The sequence below is a fragment of the Dryobates pubescens genome, chromosome 12 (genome assembly GCF_014839835.1).
Source record: "Dryobates pubescens isolate bDryPub1 chromosome 12, bDryPub1.pri, whole genome shotgun sequence".
NCBI lineage: Eukaryota > Metazoa > Chordata > Aves > Piciformes > Picidae > Dryobates > Dryobates pubescens.
In genome coordinates this window covers 16,667,623-16,685,379 of record NC_071623.1, presented here as the reverse complement: position 1 = coordinate 16,685,379, position 17,757 = coordinate 16,667,623, and the positions used below count along the sequence as shown (strand labels likewise).

Below are 17,757 nucleotides of genomic sequence, written 5' to 3'. Positions count from 1 at the left end.
AGATGAAGCAATGAGGAGGAAATACAGGGAAGGAAGCAATAGCTGTGATAACTGAGGGTAACGTGCATATGAAGGATTTATTAAATGACACCACTTGTTCCAGAAAGTATCTTGTTCCAGAGTTTGCCATCTCTTTGCTCAAAGATGCTGATAACCATCAGAAGCTGAAAGAATTTACTCTGAGCCTGTCTTTCCCCCCTGAGCCTGTCGTGTCCCCCGTGTTCCCAAAGGAAAAGAACAGAATTTAAGAATTAATATTTGTAGGCTACTGATAATACATGGGTTTTTTTTGTTATGGTAGACTATAGTTTGTTCCACCTTCTATGTAAGTAGCTACTTCAGTGGTTGTGCAGTTGTTCAAAGGCAAAGTGATGAAAGCCTAACCACAGGTTTGTGTGTCAGTGTAGGGCCGGTTCCAAGGAACCTGCTCCACGTTAACAGACCTGAGGTTTCTGAAGGTACCAAGAACAGTGTGGAGGGCAGGAACCTGCTTCATGCCAACAGCAGTCCCAGAAAAATGGAGAGAGAGAGAATCATAGAATCAATAAGGTTGGAAAAGACCTCAAAGATCATCAAGTCCAACCTGTCACCCAAGACATCATGACTACTAGACCATGGCACCAAGTGCCATGTCCAATCCCCAAACCTAGTAAAGCACAAAACATGTGCTAATACTAGCTGTCTCATGGTAGGCCCAGCTACAGAAGGGACCTGAACCACTGTCTAAAATCAGTCTTTTGGCTTGCAAAGGCTAAATTCATGAGTTGTATTCTTTTAATATACATTGTATAGCAAATGACTTTGGCTAAGTTGCTTGTTTACCTTTAAGAGTTGGACTGGCTATACGGATGCTGTTCTCTTTGGTGTAAGGGTTACGTAGCTATGTGAGGAATTGTAATAGGAAGCTATAATGGTAGATGTGTTATGTGTCCTGTTAAAGTGTTATATTGGGTTGTGAGAGCATGTGATTTTTAAAGCCTAGTTCAGTGCTAGACTCCAGTTTCCACATAGCAAGCAAAATTGAATATTTTTATTGAGAGAACAAACCCTTAATAGTATAGCTTATTAATCTCTTGTCTATAATTTACATGTGATAATTGATTCATCCCTTTCAATTTTAGGTGCTGGAGATCAAAATTTATTTACTTCCTTATATGCTACACTTTCTCAGCAGCTTCCTAGAGAACCCATGGAATGGAGGAGGTAAGTTTCCATTTTATTGTGTAATAGTACTTCAGTGTGTATTTTTAGACTTGGGAGATGTTCTTGCCATAAGTTGAGTTGAATATAGCAATCGACTTGAGGAAAGGAAAACTTAGATTACCAAAGTAAATGTTGTTCAGGAAGATCATTTCCACTCAGCTATGTTGAACCTCACCTAAAGAAAAATGCTAGTAAAACTGTGTTTCTTTTTGGTTTTGTGGTTTGTGGGTTTGTCTTGGTGTGTGCTTTGATGTGCCTTGCCAGACAGGTTCTGAAAGTGACATTCTGTTTTCTTAATGAGACTATAGGTAGAATTTATGTGGAATTAGATGTACATTCTGCATTGTGATTTGGGAAAAAAAATATTTGGGGGCATTTTCTTATTTGTTCTCTCCTACTTTTAGAAATCCTAGAGATACAGAAAGCATTCTCATGAAAGCTGAAATACTTCTAGCTCCTGTTCTTGCAAAAAAGAGTATGTGTCTTTTCAAGTGATAGCAAATAGTATTGAACTTTATATAAGCTACAGTAAACGTAGCTTGAGAATTTTCAGTGCCAGAGTATTTCAGTTTATTCCTCCTCCCTGAAATACATGTCCATTTTTGTATTCTGCTACATATGTCTCATCCACTAATTTCAGGTTTTACACATTGTAGGTCTTACGGCCGTGCTCCGAAGATGATTCATCTCGAATCTAACTTTGTTCAGTTTAAAGAGGAGCTATTACCCAAAGAAGGGAACAAGGCCCTTTTGACTTTTCCCTTTCTTCATATTTATTGGACAGAATGTTGTGTGAGTATTAGGAAAACATGAAAAACCGAGTACTTGGATTTGAAAGTGAAATGGTTTTGACTTTCTGCTTGTGCTCTCTGGTGTTTTTCATTGGATTTTCATGCTTGTTTGAACAATTAAGTCTGTATTGCATAAGCTGCATGCCAAATGTTATTGGAAACAAAACATAGTTTGCGTACTTTTTGCCATAAGCAGTGTTTCTTTGAAACGTGGCTTGCCACGAAGAGAGCAGGCTTTTGAATAACCTATTTTCCATACTCTGTCATGGATCTGGCAGGATCTGGCAGTGTTGCTGCAGTAGCACAGCACTCTTGCTTCATAATACAGAAATGTGAAACGTGGGCAGACTTTGTAAGTTACGGTCTATTCACGAGGTTAAATCTTACGTGTTTTGTCTTTAGTTCATCTTCTCTTATGTATCATATGTTAATATGTGTTAGCAATCCAAACTGAGCAATATTTGAAATGTCTTAATCCTGTTTATCTACAGTTCACTGCTTTTTGGTTGAATTAATTACCCAGTTGAAAGACAGAGGTGTTATCTGATCTGTGACCAGTCGAAAAGTATCCAGAGCAGCCTTAAGGGCTGTCTGATCTGTGTAAAACCAACCCAGAAGCCAAAAAAAGTGCCAAACAACACTTCCAAGTGTTTGTTGCTATTATTTTTATGAAAAAGCTTTTAAAAAGTTTAAGATTTGAGCAGTGTTAGGAGGCACAAATATCACACTTCGGTTACTATGTGAGAATAAAACACTTCAGCTTTGTAATTTGAAACATGTTGTTGTTGCAAAGTTCAAGAATGTGTAAAATAAAGATTTAAATTGCTTTAAAATATTAAATTCAGTAATCTAAAGAATGTCAGTATACCAAATACTGACATTTACTCTTAAACAAAATACTAGAAATAAGTTAAATTCAGAGACTAAAATCTTACCATACCTTATTTGACTTCGTTCAGTAAATAAATTGTGTCACAAATTCTGTTTGATATGGTTTTCTATTTGTCTTTTTTTGGAACAAAATTTGCCTTTAACACTGTTCAGAATGTCCATTTGATTTGATGATTTGCCACTTCTCGTCCCAGGACACAGAAGTGTACAAAACTACAGTCAAGGATGACATCACCAAGTGGCAGAATGTTCTCAAAGCTCACAGCTCGGTGGACTGGCTAATTGTGGTGGTTGAGAGCGATGCCAAGAAGAAGAACAAAACAAATATCCTTCCTCGGACCTCTATAGTAGACAAAATAAGAAATGACTTCTGTAACAAACAGAGTGACAGGTAAGCTTCTTTTAGTTGCAGACATTTTAGCTTTTTGACTAGTGTGCTGATTGCAAGCCTCAACTTCCTATGTAACTGGTTCCTTGCTCATTTGAAGGATTTCCTTAACGTCAAATGTTCAAACTGGTGGTACTCTAAGACAGTGCTTTGAAGAAGATCAACACAAGCAATAAAGGGAGAAGTCAATTTTCAGTTCTTCCTGGATTCGTATCAGATTTGAAACCTGTTTCAAAAAGCTTTCAAGTATCAACTCTTGTCTAAGAGAGGGTTAAAGGGAGTGTGATAATAATGATCAGTTTTTAGAACTTAAGGTTTTTCTGTTTGTGTTGCTGTTTGCAAAATTGGTACCAGAAGTACAGGCAGTGGGAGTGAAGTGAATATGAAGCCAATTGGATTATTTTTTACCATTGCTATTCCTTACTATACTTAATCATCTTTCCATTATGAGGTAATTAACTTAAAGCCAGTTTCTTCAGATGTTTTTGTTGCAAGGAAAATAATAATGAATATATGAAACTGTTTCTGCTTTCATTAAAGTCAACAAAATACAGAAATCTTAATTTGAAGCCAGCTTTTATAGATAGTCTTCCTTTCTCTGAAACATTGTGCTGAACTATTACATATTACCTTTTGTTTTCCTTTTAACCTTGGGAGTTAACTTTGAACAGAAGATTTTCCCCCTAAGAATGAGGGACAAGGTACACGTTTGAGGTTGGAAAGAGTAGATGGAAGTGCTCATTGTACTGTGGTGCGAGCTGACAGTAACTGGCAGGTCAGCATGTTATAACACACTATGCATTTGCAGCACTTCCATTTCACCTCAGCTGTTTGGTATAGAATTATTTGGATAAATAGTTTGAACAGCTCTGATTCAGTTTGCTCTTGGTTGCTTGGTTTAATCACCTTGCCGTGGGATAAGATGACTTTTCTAACTGGAAATGCTGTTTTATGAGTTTTTCCTGCCTTTTGATATACCAGTGTTTTTTTTGAGTGCTAAAAAATTGTGATAGGAAAAAAAAATGAGGAAGGAAAATGCTCTGAGGAAGGCTGATTTATTTGCGAATTAATGGGATCTGTTTATTTATTTATTTGTTTTCTGAGAAAAGCACTGGAAGTGTTGGTACACAGAATGTGTAAAAACAAATTGAGATTCTGTAAATATATTATGGAGGATTTTTTTAAGTGACTTAGGAAAGGCTGACTATGTGTGATGTAATGGATCTTGATTTCCGTCTTGCACAGTCCTTGCCAGGAATGACTATAATTTCTTGGATAGCTACAGTATTACTTAAGTAATTGGAATAATGCATCCGTTATTTTCTTCACAAAAAGATACTCACTTTGTGGAAAACACTTAACTCTTCTTGTAAACTGGATCACAGACTTAAACATAGATGGCAAAGTTTTTAAAAGGCCAATAAAAGCTAAACAAAAAAAAACACCCCAAACCTCAACATTCCTGCCCCCAAACAAACAGCCCACCCTCAACTTTGTTTTATTCCTCTGGTCAGTGTTGAATGGAAAACTGAATTTTCCTCACTCTGAATCTGTCAAGTATGCGCAGTATCCAAATGTGCATCTATGTATGAATTTTGTGTTTACCTTCCCAACAACAGTTTTTCTCTCTTAACAGATGCGTGGTACTTTCTGACCCTTTGAAAGACTCTTCCCGTTCTCAGGAATCTTGGAATGCCTTCCTGACCAAACTCAGGACATTGCTTCTCATGTCTTTTACCAAAAACTTAGGCAAGTTTGAAGATGACATGAGAACTTTGAGAGAGAAAAGGACTGAGCCAGGGTGGAGTTTCTGTGAATATTTTATGGTCCAGGTAAGAGACTCTTTTTAATTGAAGAATGTACTTGAGGCCTAGTTCTAATAATGGATTTTTTTCCCCCTCTTTTTTTTGGTAGTTGTTTTTCTGGTACTTTTTCATGTTCTGCTAGTTCTTTGAGGGTTAGGTCAGGAAATACGAAGACTGGGATAAAACAACATTTTTAGATCTGGTTTATAGTAGGCTTGTAATACAGTGCTATTACAGAAGTAAAATCTTTTCGGGCTTGTCAAAATTTCAGGAGCCTCAACTGAAGCAAAAAAATTGCACCTAGGAAGTGGTTTAGTATTTGCTCTTGAATTTTGGGTAAGTGTCTCATTAGTGTGCATGTGTGAAGACACTCAGACTTGTAATTGATATTTAATAAGAATGTTGCTATGCATTATTTATTTACATTGCTAAAAATCAACTCCATATATAAGATAATGAAGTGTGTATTTTGAAGCAATCCATATAAAGATTCAATTTTTCAATATTAGTAAATATGTCTTAGCTGCTATAGAGAAAAGCAGGAAACACTTGTTTGATAGAATTAAATATCTTATTGCTTTGGAATTTTCTAGTCCCTGTATAGTGCTGTTCTCTACACCAGTTCCACCTCATCTTCATGTCTCTTGTGACTCCATGTGCTACTTTCTGCATTTGATGTATCTGATTCTCAGATACTTTCTACTTACCACTTTGACTCTGTGTACAGATGAGCTTTTTATTGATGCTGCAATTGGTGTCTTAGCGTAAACAGAAGAGAAAAAGTATTACTGTGGGAAAGATGAGTGTTCAGCAGCTTTTTGGGGGTTGGTTTGTTTGGGTTTTGGTTTGGTTTTTTGCATTTTTTAAAAGCTTTTTAATAGAGTTATGAATAATATCTTGAGGCAAATTGGGATCTAGCAGAACAGAATTTACTGACATAGCTGTATGACTCGATTTTCTTTTGTGATCCTGTTGGAGATGGGGCATCTGCTACAAGTTTTCCTTGATGTATCAATACTGAAAGGGGAAGAATGTTGGAAAAATGAGCTGTATGTATGGATAGGGGCAGGCTGTGGTACCAGACATGACAAATAGCAGTAACATGCTCCTTCTATTGCTTGTGTGTCAAAAGGAAGAACTGGCCTTTGTCTTTGAGATGCTGCAGCAATTTGAGGATGCACTAGTGCAGTATGATGAACTGGATGCCTTGTTTTCTCAATACGTTGTCAACTTTGGGGCTGGTGGTGAGTGTCTTTAAAGCATTACATAAATGTGAAGTGTACTATCTTCTTCACTGTGCTTCTGCTAACTAACCCAGTGCTTTGGGTACCATATGTACATGGAGGGGAAAAGATAGTACATTGCAGTGAAGATACAGTAGGCAGTTTGTGCTCTTGTTTTATGCTATATACAAACTTAAGTGTACAACAGACTGGGGTTATAGTCTATTACACTTTTGGATTTCATCTCGGAGGCTTAGAAGCTTCTTTTGATGAAAACCTGCCTGTTGGTTTTATTCAATGATGGTTACAGAGCCCTGAAACTCTGTAATTACCTAAGTATGGATCTAGCTCAGATGCAGTTGCTGTTTTCACATCTTACTGCTAAGTTATTCAGTAAAGAGCTTCCTGGAGAAATGTATTTGGTTTTTGCCTTGCATTAAATGAGACATTTGGTAATCACTACAAAACTGAATAAAAATATCTGCTTAATCTGCACTACAGAAGATTTAGCTTTTCCTTCAAGAAAAATTACTGCACAAGAAGCGTCAAATAACTTTAAGGCGCTTAAAATCATATATTGTTATATAACAACAGCTTTATTCAGGTATGCCTTTTTGCATCTGGTAAAAACACAGTGCAGGAGTAATTGCAATGAAATATGTTTATCCTGACTGAACCTGATGCTATACCTGAAAATGAGGACACATTTATCCGTGATGGCTGACTAAGAAATAATTTAGTGGATAAAGCTTGTTTCTTTGGAATTTCAGGTAGGCTTAGTTGCTGAGAAGTACATTACAGACTGATTGCCATTTACAACAAATATGCAATTAGAGACAAAATGCCCATGGGGTTTCTGCTGGTGTTCTGTCTTGGGTTTGAAGTTAAGACATTAAGTCGTTTATCCATATGGTAAACTTTAGAACGATTATGCCAGCTCACCATTTCTAGAGGGGGGATGAAGAGGCTTTGATAGAAAGCAGTGGTTGATTCTTGAATATTAACTTTATTTACTTAGATGGTGCAAACTGGCTGACATTTTTTTGCCAGCCAGTAAGGAGCTGGAATGGTTTAATTCTCCGAAAACCAATAGACATGGAGAAGAGAGAGCTAATTCAGAACCAAGAAGCTACTCTACTGGACTTGCGTAGTTACCTATTTTCCCGCCAGTGCACGTTATTAATCTTCCTGCAGAGGCCATGGGAGGTTTCCCAGCGAGCATTGGAGCTTCTTCACAACTGTGTGCAGGAACTCAAGCTATTAGAAGTGAGTCATTATGTGAATTATTTTATCTGATGTGGTGATCCAGACTGAATGAAGGTATTCAGACTGTGAGACAGTGACTCTGACTTGTACCATCTAGCTGTCCCCATTGTGATCCTTTTTCTTGATACAGGCAAACCTCTGAAGGTGGCTTGACAGCACTGAACATATGGCAGAAATCTGAACTAGTCTGTTCTTACAATCTTTCTCTTCCTGAAAATTATTTTAGAATTCAGATTTTTCTTTCTCCAAATGCATTTTGCTGGCATGTTGAATGTTCCTGTCACATTAGTTAATTATCTAGTTTATTATGGGTTTCAAGACTTACATAACCTTTCTAAAAGGAGTATTTTCACATTGGAAATGAACAGCATTTTAGACACCATTATTTGATTACATTCCAGATCTTTAGTTATGCTCATACTTACTTTTGATTACTGAAATTCTCTGATATCAAGCTCTACTGTCTATCTCTGTCATGTCCTGACTGATACTCTCTTCTTGGTCTTTTTTTCTTTCTATGTGTTGCTTTGTTTGCTTGCTTGCTTTTATCTGCATTCTTTAATTAGTTGTCCATGATGGGTGTCTTATCCTTTGATTAACAAATTTATTGTTGTGAAGAGAGACTGATTTATTTTTTGTTCAGCTTTCTTCATCTACTTCTTAGTATACTTTCAATCTCTGTTAGATCTGATATCTCCCTAGGAAGGCAGTAATACATTTACAGAAGTTTTTCTTAACTCCACTTTCATTAGGATTAGTTTAGAAATCCTTGAATTTTTTTTCAAGTGCTGTAACTTATTAATCCTCTTTTCCCCTCTCTTTCATCTTGGTGGCTCCATCAAACCTAGTAAATATGATCACTGTTTAGTTGATTAGCTGGTTTAATTTCATGAACTCATACATCTAAATTATTCAGGAGGTAGTGAGAGTTGGCCTGGTTTTCGTGTGTTCTTAGAGTAAGCTCTTCCAAGAGTCTCTCCATATGTTACATCCAGAAAAGTATCTTGCTGAAATATTTATTCACCTGAATGTTTCTTTCCCAGTTAATTCTTTTTCTGTGCATCTTCAGGTTTCTGTTCCTCCTGGAGCTTTGGATTGCTGGGTATTTTTGAGTTGTTTGGAAGTCCTGCAAAGAATAGAGGGCTGCTGTGATAGGGCTCAAATAGATGCAAATGTTTCCCACACGGTTGGTTTGTGGAGCTATGCCACTGAAAAGGTGAGTAAATGTTGAGTTGTAGTTGTGATATTCCAGTTCTGAAGTAGACTGTTTGTTTCTGCAGAACAGGTTGTGCACTTTTTATTAGGTAATTTAAAATGGGGTTCTGTGTGGTGTCTTGAGTCTAGTCTGGATGAGACATGCAGGTTTATATCCACTTTTTCCACTGTCTTATGAGGCCTAGGAATAATTAGGGTAATAACCTCTTTGTCTGTTATTCCCTCCCTTGCTGCTACTTTGGTAATAATTGGCTTACTAAACTCCAGAGTGAACTCAGTCCATGTCAGCTGAGAGGAGGAGTACATATTTCAGTTACAGCAGGAGAAGCTGCCCAGATTTGAATTATTTGCCATTGAAAAAAGATTGCAGCACATTGTTTACATATATTGTTACGGTAGTTACAGCCCCTTAATTTCACTGAAGGTGGTACCCTTGGTTGCTTGTGAAAGAGGCAAATAAGTAATAATTTTCAGTTTTTCAACCACTATTTCTTACCATAAAGGAGTGGTAGAAGTTGTAAAAGTGTCTTTTTCAGTTTAGTTAAACCCCTTCCTTAATTGCATCAATTCCTTTTCAAGTTCTGCTTACTGTGAGAGTTGCTGCCTAATGTTGCTTCTCTCTGTTGGAACAGCTTAGAAAGATGTCAAGCTTCAGAAACTACGGAGATAGCATACTGTGATCTTTCTGGATGGTTTTGAAGACCAAACAGATCATCATGTTGGCATAGCCTGTAGAATATTTTCTAACTATTTTAATCATAATTTGTTCACATTCCAGTAGGTTTAGGAATCCTCTACCTGATCCCAGAAGGTCCTTGTCTTGTAACAAAAGCAGAGAAAAACAATTTCACCTAAAGGTGAAGGTGGGAGGGAAGATAAGAAAAAAGAAACAAAGAATTGTTTAAAGTGTTAATGGGTGCATCAGATTCTTCCCATGATATTTACATGTTTCTGTGGAAGGTGTCTATCTGAGTTGGAAATGTTCCTCCCACTCATAGCTCTCCTAACACAAAGGGTAAACGGCAAAACTGTTGGATATTGAGTTAGCTGTATGGTGGAACAGACTGAACAGAAATAATTTAGTGACAAAATAAAGTGGAATTCAAAAAAGCAACCAATCAAAAATATATATACACAAGGAAAACAAGCAAAAAAATTCCAAAGTTAATGACCATCTTGATTTTATATGATGTAGAGTAATGGGACAAGCTGAGACCTTCTTTCTTTACATTCTTATGTTGGTAGCTCCTTGACTTATTCTAAATGAATTAACCTCATGACCAACAGAACTGACAGTATGCTATGCTGACTTCTGGGTATTGAGCATACTAGCTGTTGTCTGGAAGGTAGTTGTGTGGCACTGTTTTATCACCTTTAGCTGTGTTAATCATCTCTTCTTCAAGAAGGTTTTCAGCTGGATGCGATACACTGGGTGAATTTTCAGCCTTGTCTAATCTGGGTTCTGGGGACTGCCTGAATTTCTTGATTATATAGTTTTCAAAAATACACAGTTAGTGGAAGTGATCTTTGGCAGTAACTGCCAAACAGCTCAACCTTTATCTGTGTTTATATGGCAAAACAGAAGGAGTTATTCTGACTTGAGGTGTTATGTCTGTAAGGACGTGTGTGTATATGCAGGTGTTCCAATTTCGAGTCAGTACCTTACATGTAATTTATCTACTGTGAGAATAACAGTTACTTTTCAAAAGTTCTCTATTTTCTTCCCATCATGCAACTTTAATACAGATCCTCTAAGCAGTGTAAGTTGACAGCTGTGGAGATGTGTTATATTGTAAGAGTGATATAAAGAATAAAAGCAATTTTATATTGACTTTTTTTGCCTATTGAAAACAAGCATCTGGTTTCTCTTACAGTTAAAATCTCTGGGTTATCTGTGTGGACTTGTGTCAGAGAAAGGACCCAATTCAGAAGACCTTAACAGAACTGTTGACCTGTTAGCAGGGTTGGGAGCAGAACGCCCTGAAACAGGTATTGCCAGGACTGTATGCTTGCTTTCTAATAACTGGCATTGTTTTAAACACATAGCCTATAAATACATCACTAATAATTTCCAAGTATCCTTGTATATATATGAATGTTTATAAAACTCTATTAATCTCTTGAGAGTTCTTTTAATGTGTCTAGTACTTTAAATAATCAATGCATCTCCTTACTGTTTCAGGTATACATTTTTCTGTCAATGCTCAGAATGTATCAACATTTATTTGTGCAGCTCGAATTTGTCAGCATTTATAAAGTCTTGACCGGTACTGGTTTTGAATAAAGTTTTTAATGCTTTCAAACAAGTATTAAAATTATTATTGAAACATAAACGGGAGCATCCTTGATCTGATGTGATTAGATAACCTGCAGCTGGAGCTGCAAAGTGATCTTGAGTGGCTGAACAGTCAAACTTCCTCACTCCTTGTGGATTTTATCCCTTGTAAAGATACTTCTGAAGGGAAGAGGCCTTCAAATGTTACATATGCTAGAGCAATTAGTGTCTTTGAAGCATTAATTGACAGGCTGATGCTTCGCTTGCTCTTGCAGGCTGATTCATATATGTAAAATGAAGGCTTTTTTCTTCTAGAAGTACCCACATGTATTTGGTCTGGCAAAGACTTAAATTGAGTAAGCTACTTCAGAAAATACTTGCTCTTGCTAACCATTTTCCTTTTGAAGTGTGTTGTTTAAAGTAGTAAAATGTCTTTAAATTACAGTATACTTCTATCATGCTGATGTATAAATACAGCACTGGGGTGTTGTGAGAGTATTACTCCTGGCATAATATGGTATTTAAGTACAATTGTGTTTGTTTCTAGATTGAATAAGTGTTATGAAATACTGTCTGGAGCAGTTAGTACAGTTGCTGTATTGCTATTTGCCTTTACCTTGGTGTCATGAACACCACTCGTGTATGCATGCACACATAGAGTTGTGAAAGAGCCTTTCTTGATCTTATTTTAGAGCCTGAGGAAGAAACTCATGATCAGTCTCTTAAATGTTAGTGATGTTTTGCACATAAAATTGGTTTGAAGTTTTCTTTCCACTTGCTACTGAAGTTAAAAGTGTGTGTGTGTGATTAAAATAGGAAAGTATTTGTGACACCTTGCTCTGCTTTTTTTTTCCTAAAGCCAACGCATCACAGAGCCCATATAAGAAACTTAAAGAGGCCTTATCATCTGTAGAAGCTTTTGAAAAACACTACTTAGTAAGTACAAGGTTTTGGTTATTTATTTTAGTTTTGCATGTTTACCTCACAGATTGAGTAGGGCCAAAATTTTCACACCTGAGAAGATAACACTAAGAACGTATCTCTGTATTTGGATGTCCAACGTTATTGCTTACGCAGTAGACACAACAAGGCTGATGTGGTTTGCAACTGGAACCCTGTATGGGCCCAAGTTTCAAATATTTGGATTAAATTGAATATTTACATTTATGAGTTGGAGGTTATTATCTGCAAGCTTGTATACTTATCTGTTAAAAAAGATAATATCGTGCTGTCCCAGATTCAAAATTAATTGAATCTTCCCCAGAGGAGTATTGATGTGTGAACTCAGCTTCCTTTTTGAATGGTTTAGACTCACATCTTGCAGTGCTACGAAGTTTAAATTATACTCCTGAATTCTTCATATAAACTGTGGGATATGTGTCAATAATATGGTTGGAGCTGGCCTAGATTTGAGACATCAAAATGCTCGTTGTATTTTAATTAATATTGTGACTGTTTGAGTCTGTGCCTTTAAGAGCGACAGTGTTGGGAACACTCTGGCTGAATGCATGGTTAGAGTCTGAGAGCTCCCTTTCTGAGGAACCTTTGTAATGATCATGTGGGTTTGTTTTTATTTTTAAATGATGTTGGCCCAGTTTGAGGCAGATCCTCCTTTGCCTCCCACCGGGGCAGGAAAAAAATGAGACTCGCACAAACGGATTGCAGAAGTGATGGAAAGTTTAAATGGAAAAGCAGTGAATGTTTTACAAAGAACTACAAGCACAGTGACAAAAGAAACCCAAAGCATACCCAGAAAGCCTCCCAAGATTTCCCTTCTCCCTGCCTGAGGGTACACCCAAACCCCCCAGGGCTCTTTCTTCCCCCTCCACCTTCCACTGTTAGGCTAATCTCATCTGGCCAGATCTGAGATTGCCCTCCTCACTTCTCATCCTGGCATTAAGCCTAGCCAGGCCCAAGAGGCCTTGAGATGACTCCCTTTCCATTACCAGATAGGGAGCATCTCCCACGGACCAGTGAGGGAAGAAAGATACTAGACACTACTAGATATTACTTATTTTTACAAAGGTTGTTGAAAGAAAAAGTCTCAAAGTATTTTGTCTGCAGGTACCAGTTTCATTTTTATACTCTTTTTTTAATGAGATTGGGGGGATAGCTGGATCAAAACTAGAATCTTCAGAATTCCTGACTGCTCTTACATGTTTAGTGCTAACTTGCACCTGAAGGTCCTTGCTAAATTCAGCAGTGTCTTCCTAAATTTAAGCAACTGCATGGGATCAACAGAGTTTGGCAATGAAAGAGTTGCTGTTCTTGTTTGAATTTCTGACTACACTCTTACGCAACAGAAATTCAGATATCTGATACAGTACGAAAGGTTGTTTTCTATGTAGTAGGAAACCTGGTATCATCAGATGAAATCTGAAAGTCTGGAAAGTTAAATGCAGCTTTTCAGACACATTGAAAACAAGAAGTGATGAGCTCTTATTATGATGGGGAATGCTTTTATTATATGGCCAGAGATTACGATATACTAAAAAAGTTTAGTGGCAGTATACAGTCTGTGTTCTAAGTGCTGATTTTGAGAAAAAGATTTGTTGCTGTTATTTCAATCTTAGAGCAGGGTCAGGAAGGTGACACATAGGCTGTGTGGCTGCATTATAAATTAAGCATAGAGATGACTGAGGAACTTCAATTTTGGATTGTGTAGCTTCAAGCAGAATTCCTTTAAGGCACTCTTGCAAAAAGTAATTATCCCAACTGTGACTTATATTTGCATTTCATTACGTGTTTAGGTACTGCAATCTTTCATATACTTGATGGTATTAGGAGCAGCTTTAGTGAAAGAATTGTGTACCATGTTCTAGATGTAGTTGATTCAGTTTTGAAGTATTAGTTGTGAGTCTTTGGGGGCAAGCTCTCATACTGTTCTAAGCATGCTGTGGTGTATTCTGGAACGATAATCTAATGGCATACAGCCAACGAGAAGTAAGTCCTTTTAAACAAAAAAGACAGGAGGATTCAAGTGTACAGAAGTTCTTGAAGCTGCATCTCACCTATTGTTTTGGTGGGTTTGAGTTACCTTTTCTCATTTTTCAGTAGGCTTTTTCTCTTCTGCTATTTGTATCCCCAGGTATGTGGAAATGACCAAATGTAGAAGAAGTGAAGCCCCCCTGTTACAAACTACTCTGTATTGTGTGCTGGGGCAAGGGGAAATACTCAAAATTACTCATTCTGGTAGCGTTGTAGTAACTTAACTACTGGCTAGAGGTTTATGCAAAATACCAATTTCATGTGAAAAATAGTGGTGGGATTGCAAGTTCTAGGCGAGTGGCTGGATTTGATGATCTCTTCCAACCTCAATAGTTCTGTGGTTCTAAATAGCTACTAAAAATATATAAAGCTTATAGTAGTTTCTTTTCTTTTAAACAGGAGCTGTCCCATGCCACCATTGAAATGTACACAAATATTGGAAGGATTCGCTCAGCTAAGCTTGTGGGAAAGGACTTGGCAGAGTTCTATATGTAAGCAAATGATTTCAATGTCTTAAGTGCATTAGCTTTGAAAAGATTGAACCTGATCCTTGAGGAAAATACACTGCATTTTTAAAGGGAATTTTAAAGAATTTTTTTTTTTTAATGTAAGCATACCAGAATTTTTAGGCCATATTTTAGAAGCAAACAAAACCAACACAACCCAAAACACAAAACCAACAAACAAACAAACAAGAAGAAAACAAAACCCAGTAACAACAACTTGCCTTTAATTGTCCTACCTTCTTTAGCTTGATCCTTGCTGCTCCTTGGGAGAAAAGGGCAAAGGTTAGGGAGGAGGGTGGTGAAAAAAGAGGTTCCTGCACTTACTGTGACTTGCTGTCTGACATAGATTCGGGTTTGTTTCAAAGGTTATAGTTATTTTATCTACATATGTGCCTATATACACCTAAGAAAAGCCAGAAAATGTGCTTTGGAGAGTAATCAGTTTGATAGTTGAGGTTATGGTTGCAAAATGTTTGTTTCCCCCTCTGTGAAACTTGGTGATTTTATTCCTCATATCCAAATATGATTTTGGTGTTTATTTTTGCTGTTAAATTCTACTGAAGGAACCTTCTGCACTGGCTTTATTTGTCTTATTTAGAAGAATTTGGGAATCCTAAGTGGCCTTTTGAGAAGACATGTTGGGTGTTCATCTCACCTATGTTCACTAAAGCAGTGTAATCTGCAACAGGTTCTCCTAAATTAACTTAAATTTTCACCTCAGGGAACAGTGTTAGGTTTAAAGACTACTATTGGACCTGTGTAGTGACAACATTTTCATTGAAGCATTTTCCTGCTTTGAAACTGTTGAGTAAGCTTATTTTCAATTAACTGTTAGAAGCTTCAAATGACTTTTGTCACATTTGTGGAATGTAGCATCACCTTGCTTGCTCTAACACAGGATACATCTGTATATGAATTTTAATGCCTGCAAAGGTTCTTGCATCACTCTGTTCTCATCTCTATTTTTTAAAGGAGGAAGAAGAGTCCACAGAAGGCAGAAGTCTACCTTCAAGGAGCACTGAAAACTTACCTTGCTGAAGGCTGGGCATTGCTTGTCACACACACGAGGAAACAGTTAGCTGAATGTCAGAAGCACCTTGGGCAAATAGAAAAGTATCCTTTAAAAGGCAGAGCTGGAAAAAATCAAAGCCAGAGACAATAATATTTCTGATTATTTTTCTGACACATCTCTAACAGTAGAGACTGCCAAACATCAGAAAGCTGAATTATTTCTTGTTCATTTGGGGTGGGTTGGGTTATTATTCATTTAAATTTCTTTAACATCTAGTTCGCTTAAAACCTTGTGCGTACGGTTGCTGCTCTGCGTGTTAAGTGTGTCTAGGCTCTAGAGAGTGGGGCAACTTCTTCATTATGGAAGTGTTTATGTCAGACTCTTTTTTTCATTTGATAAATGTGGCATGATAGTGTCTTCCCATATTAAGTAGATTAATTTCTGGGCTTGCTTTTTGTAACTACTACCACTACATTTTGCCTCTTACCTGACCTGGCAAGGACTCTGGTACTTATAATGGTGACTTTTGGAAAAAGTTAAGGTGTAGAGGCTTGGAAGATGAAAATCCTGTGGCTCTGATTTGGTATTTTAAATTTTTTTGCAATTTTTTTTCTCACTTTCCAGCCTTTGATCTCTGCTTCAGAATTGGAGTGGGAGTTGTTTGCTTTTAAGTTGGGTAAAAGCTCAGTCTTCAGTGTGTGAATTAAGCAGCTGTAAATGCCCCACAAATGCTAAGTAGTACTTTGAGAGAATGATTTGGCCTGATCCTAACTAATGTTTGTCAGTCTTCAAATTCTTCACTTTGATACTATTTGCATTATTTTCACAGACCAACTCTCTCTACTGCATCTGTATTTGTTTAAATACTAAATCTTTCCTTGTCACTGTACTGTTGCTGCTTTGGAGAGGGGTGTATGTGTGGGACAAGTCTGTTGTGTGGCCTTGGGTGTTTTGTTGCAATTTTTGGCATTAGAAACACCATAGTTTGAATTCTGCTTTTCATTTTACAACCTTATGTTGTCTAAATTTGGTAGCTAAGTTTAGTAACTTGATTCTAATTTGACCTGTTGTGCTGCGTGCCTCTTCTCCTTGGTGTCAAGCAACAGGATGAGAGGAAATGGTTACAGGCTGCATCAGGGTGGGTTTAGGCTGAATATTAGGAAATATTTCTTCTCTGAGAGGGTTATCAAACAACAGAATGGTCTGCCCAGGGCAGTGGTGGAGTCACTATGCCTGGGGTGATTAAGGGGCCTGTGGACTTGGTGCTTAGGGACCAAGTGCAGAGTTTGTGACTGGATGGACTTTGAGGTCTCTTTCAAACAAGTGTTTTCTGTGATATGAGGTAATACAGGAAAATCACTGAATATTTTTTTTTTTTTTTGGTGTCTGGGGGAAAAAGTGCTGCTTTTATTGGTGCCATAGTTAGAAATAAAATTCCTGTAGGTGTTCCAGGACTCAGGTGGTTAGCTGAACACAGAGTACTTCTGCAGGACAGTTCTTTTGAAAATTGCAAAGAAAGGGAGCTTTGTTGAACGGGCCTTCTGGCTTTTTTGAAGTTGTTGGGCTTTTTTTGGTTTTGTTTTTTCTTTGCCTAAAAAGCTTACATTTCAATCTCCAAGTGATAATACTAGGAATCTTACTGTAGCTGAGAATCCGTTGAGTTAAATTAAAATCTGTAGTGTGTTTTGGGTTTTGTTTTATTTTATTGTGGGATTTGTTTATTTATTTTTAGACTTGGATGTAAACATTGCCTGTCACCTTTGAAAAGTCTTACTTTGATTTTAGACCCATTTTTCTGCTTCAGTGCAAATGCTTTTGAACAATGTGAGCCAGTAATGTTGCTGTCTTAGCTAGATACTTAGCCGAACATTTGTATCCCTAGTACTCAAAAGTATGAACAAAAGTCTTCTGACTTAGTGATGCTGTAACAGCTGACAAATTCTTGGCCACCTAAATTGCAATATCATTAAATACTCAAATTATTTAGTTCTAAGTGTTGGGCAGTGTAATGCATCACACTGGGTCTTTACCTTGCATGCTGCACTTATCTGGTGGTACATAATGAATTTTCTATGCTGAGTGATATTTTTTAGATGGTGGAGGATTGCACAGATTAACAATGGGTCATATTTTAGTAGATCTTGAGAGAGCAGTCTCACAAAAAAGTAGAGATTCTGCAGTATTTTCAGATGAT

At 37.2% G+C, this 17,757-nt stretch overlaps 1 protein-coding gene across 1 annotated transcript in view; it reads left to right on the top strand.

Moving 5' to 3' along the window:
- TRAPPC10 (trafficking protein particle complex subunit 10) overlaps positions 1–17,757 on the top strand; it is a 44,826-nt gene that overhangs the window by 10,203 nt on the left and 16,866 nt on the right. Inside the window, exons 2-12 of the mRNA XM_054165865.1 lie at positions 1,122–1,203; positions 1,860–1,995; positions 3,080–3,276; positions 4,910–5,105; positions 6,211–6,322; positions 7,320–7,567; positions 8,637–8,783; positions 10,657–10,771; positions 11,917–11,993; positions 14,445–14,536; positions 15,524–15,664. Of these exons, the coding sequence (XP_054021840.1) occupies positions 1,122–1,203; positions 1,860–1,995; positions 3,080–3,276; positions 4,910–5,105; positions 6,211–6,322; positions 7,320–7,567; positions 8,637–8,783; positions 10,657–10,771; positions 11,917–11,993; positions 14,445–14,536; positions 15,524–15,664 (1,543 nt within the window). The remainder of the gene's footprint in view (positions 1–1,121; positions 1,204–1,859; positions 1,996–3,079; positions 3,277–4,909; positions 5,106–6,210; positions 6,323–7,319; positions 7,568–8,636; positions 8,784–10,656; positions 10,772–11,916; positions 11,994–14,444; positions 14,537–15,523; positions 15,665–17,757) is intronic.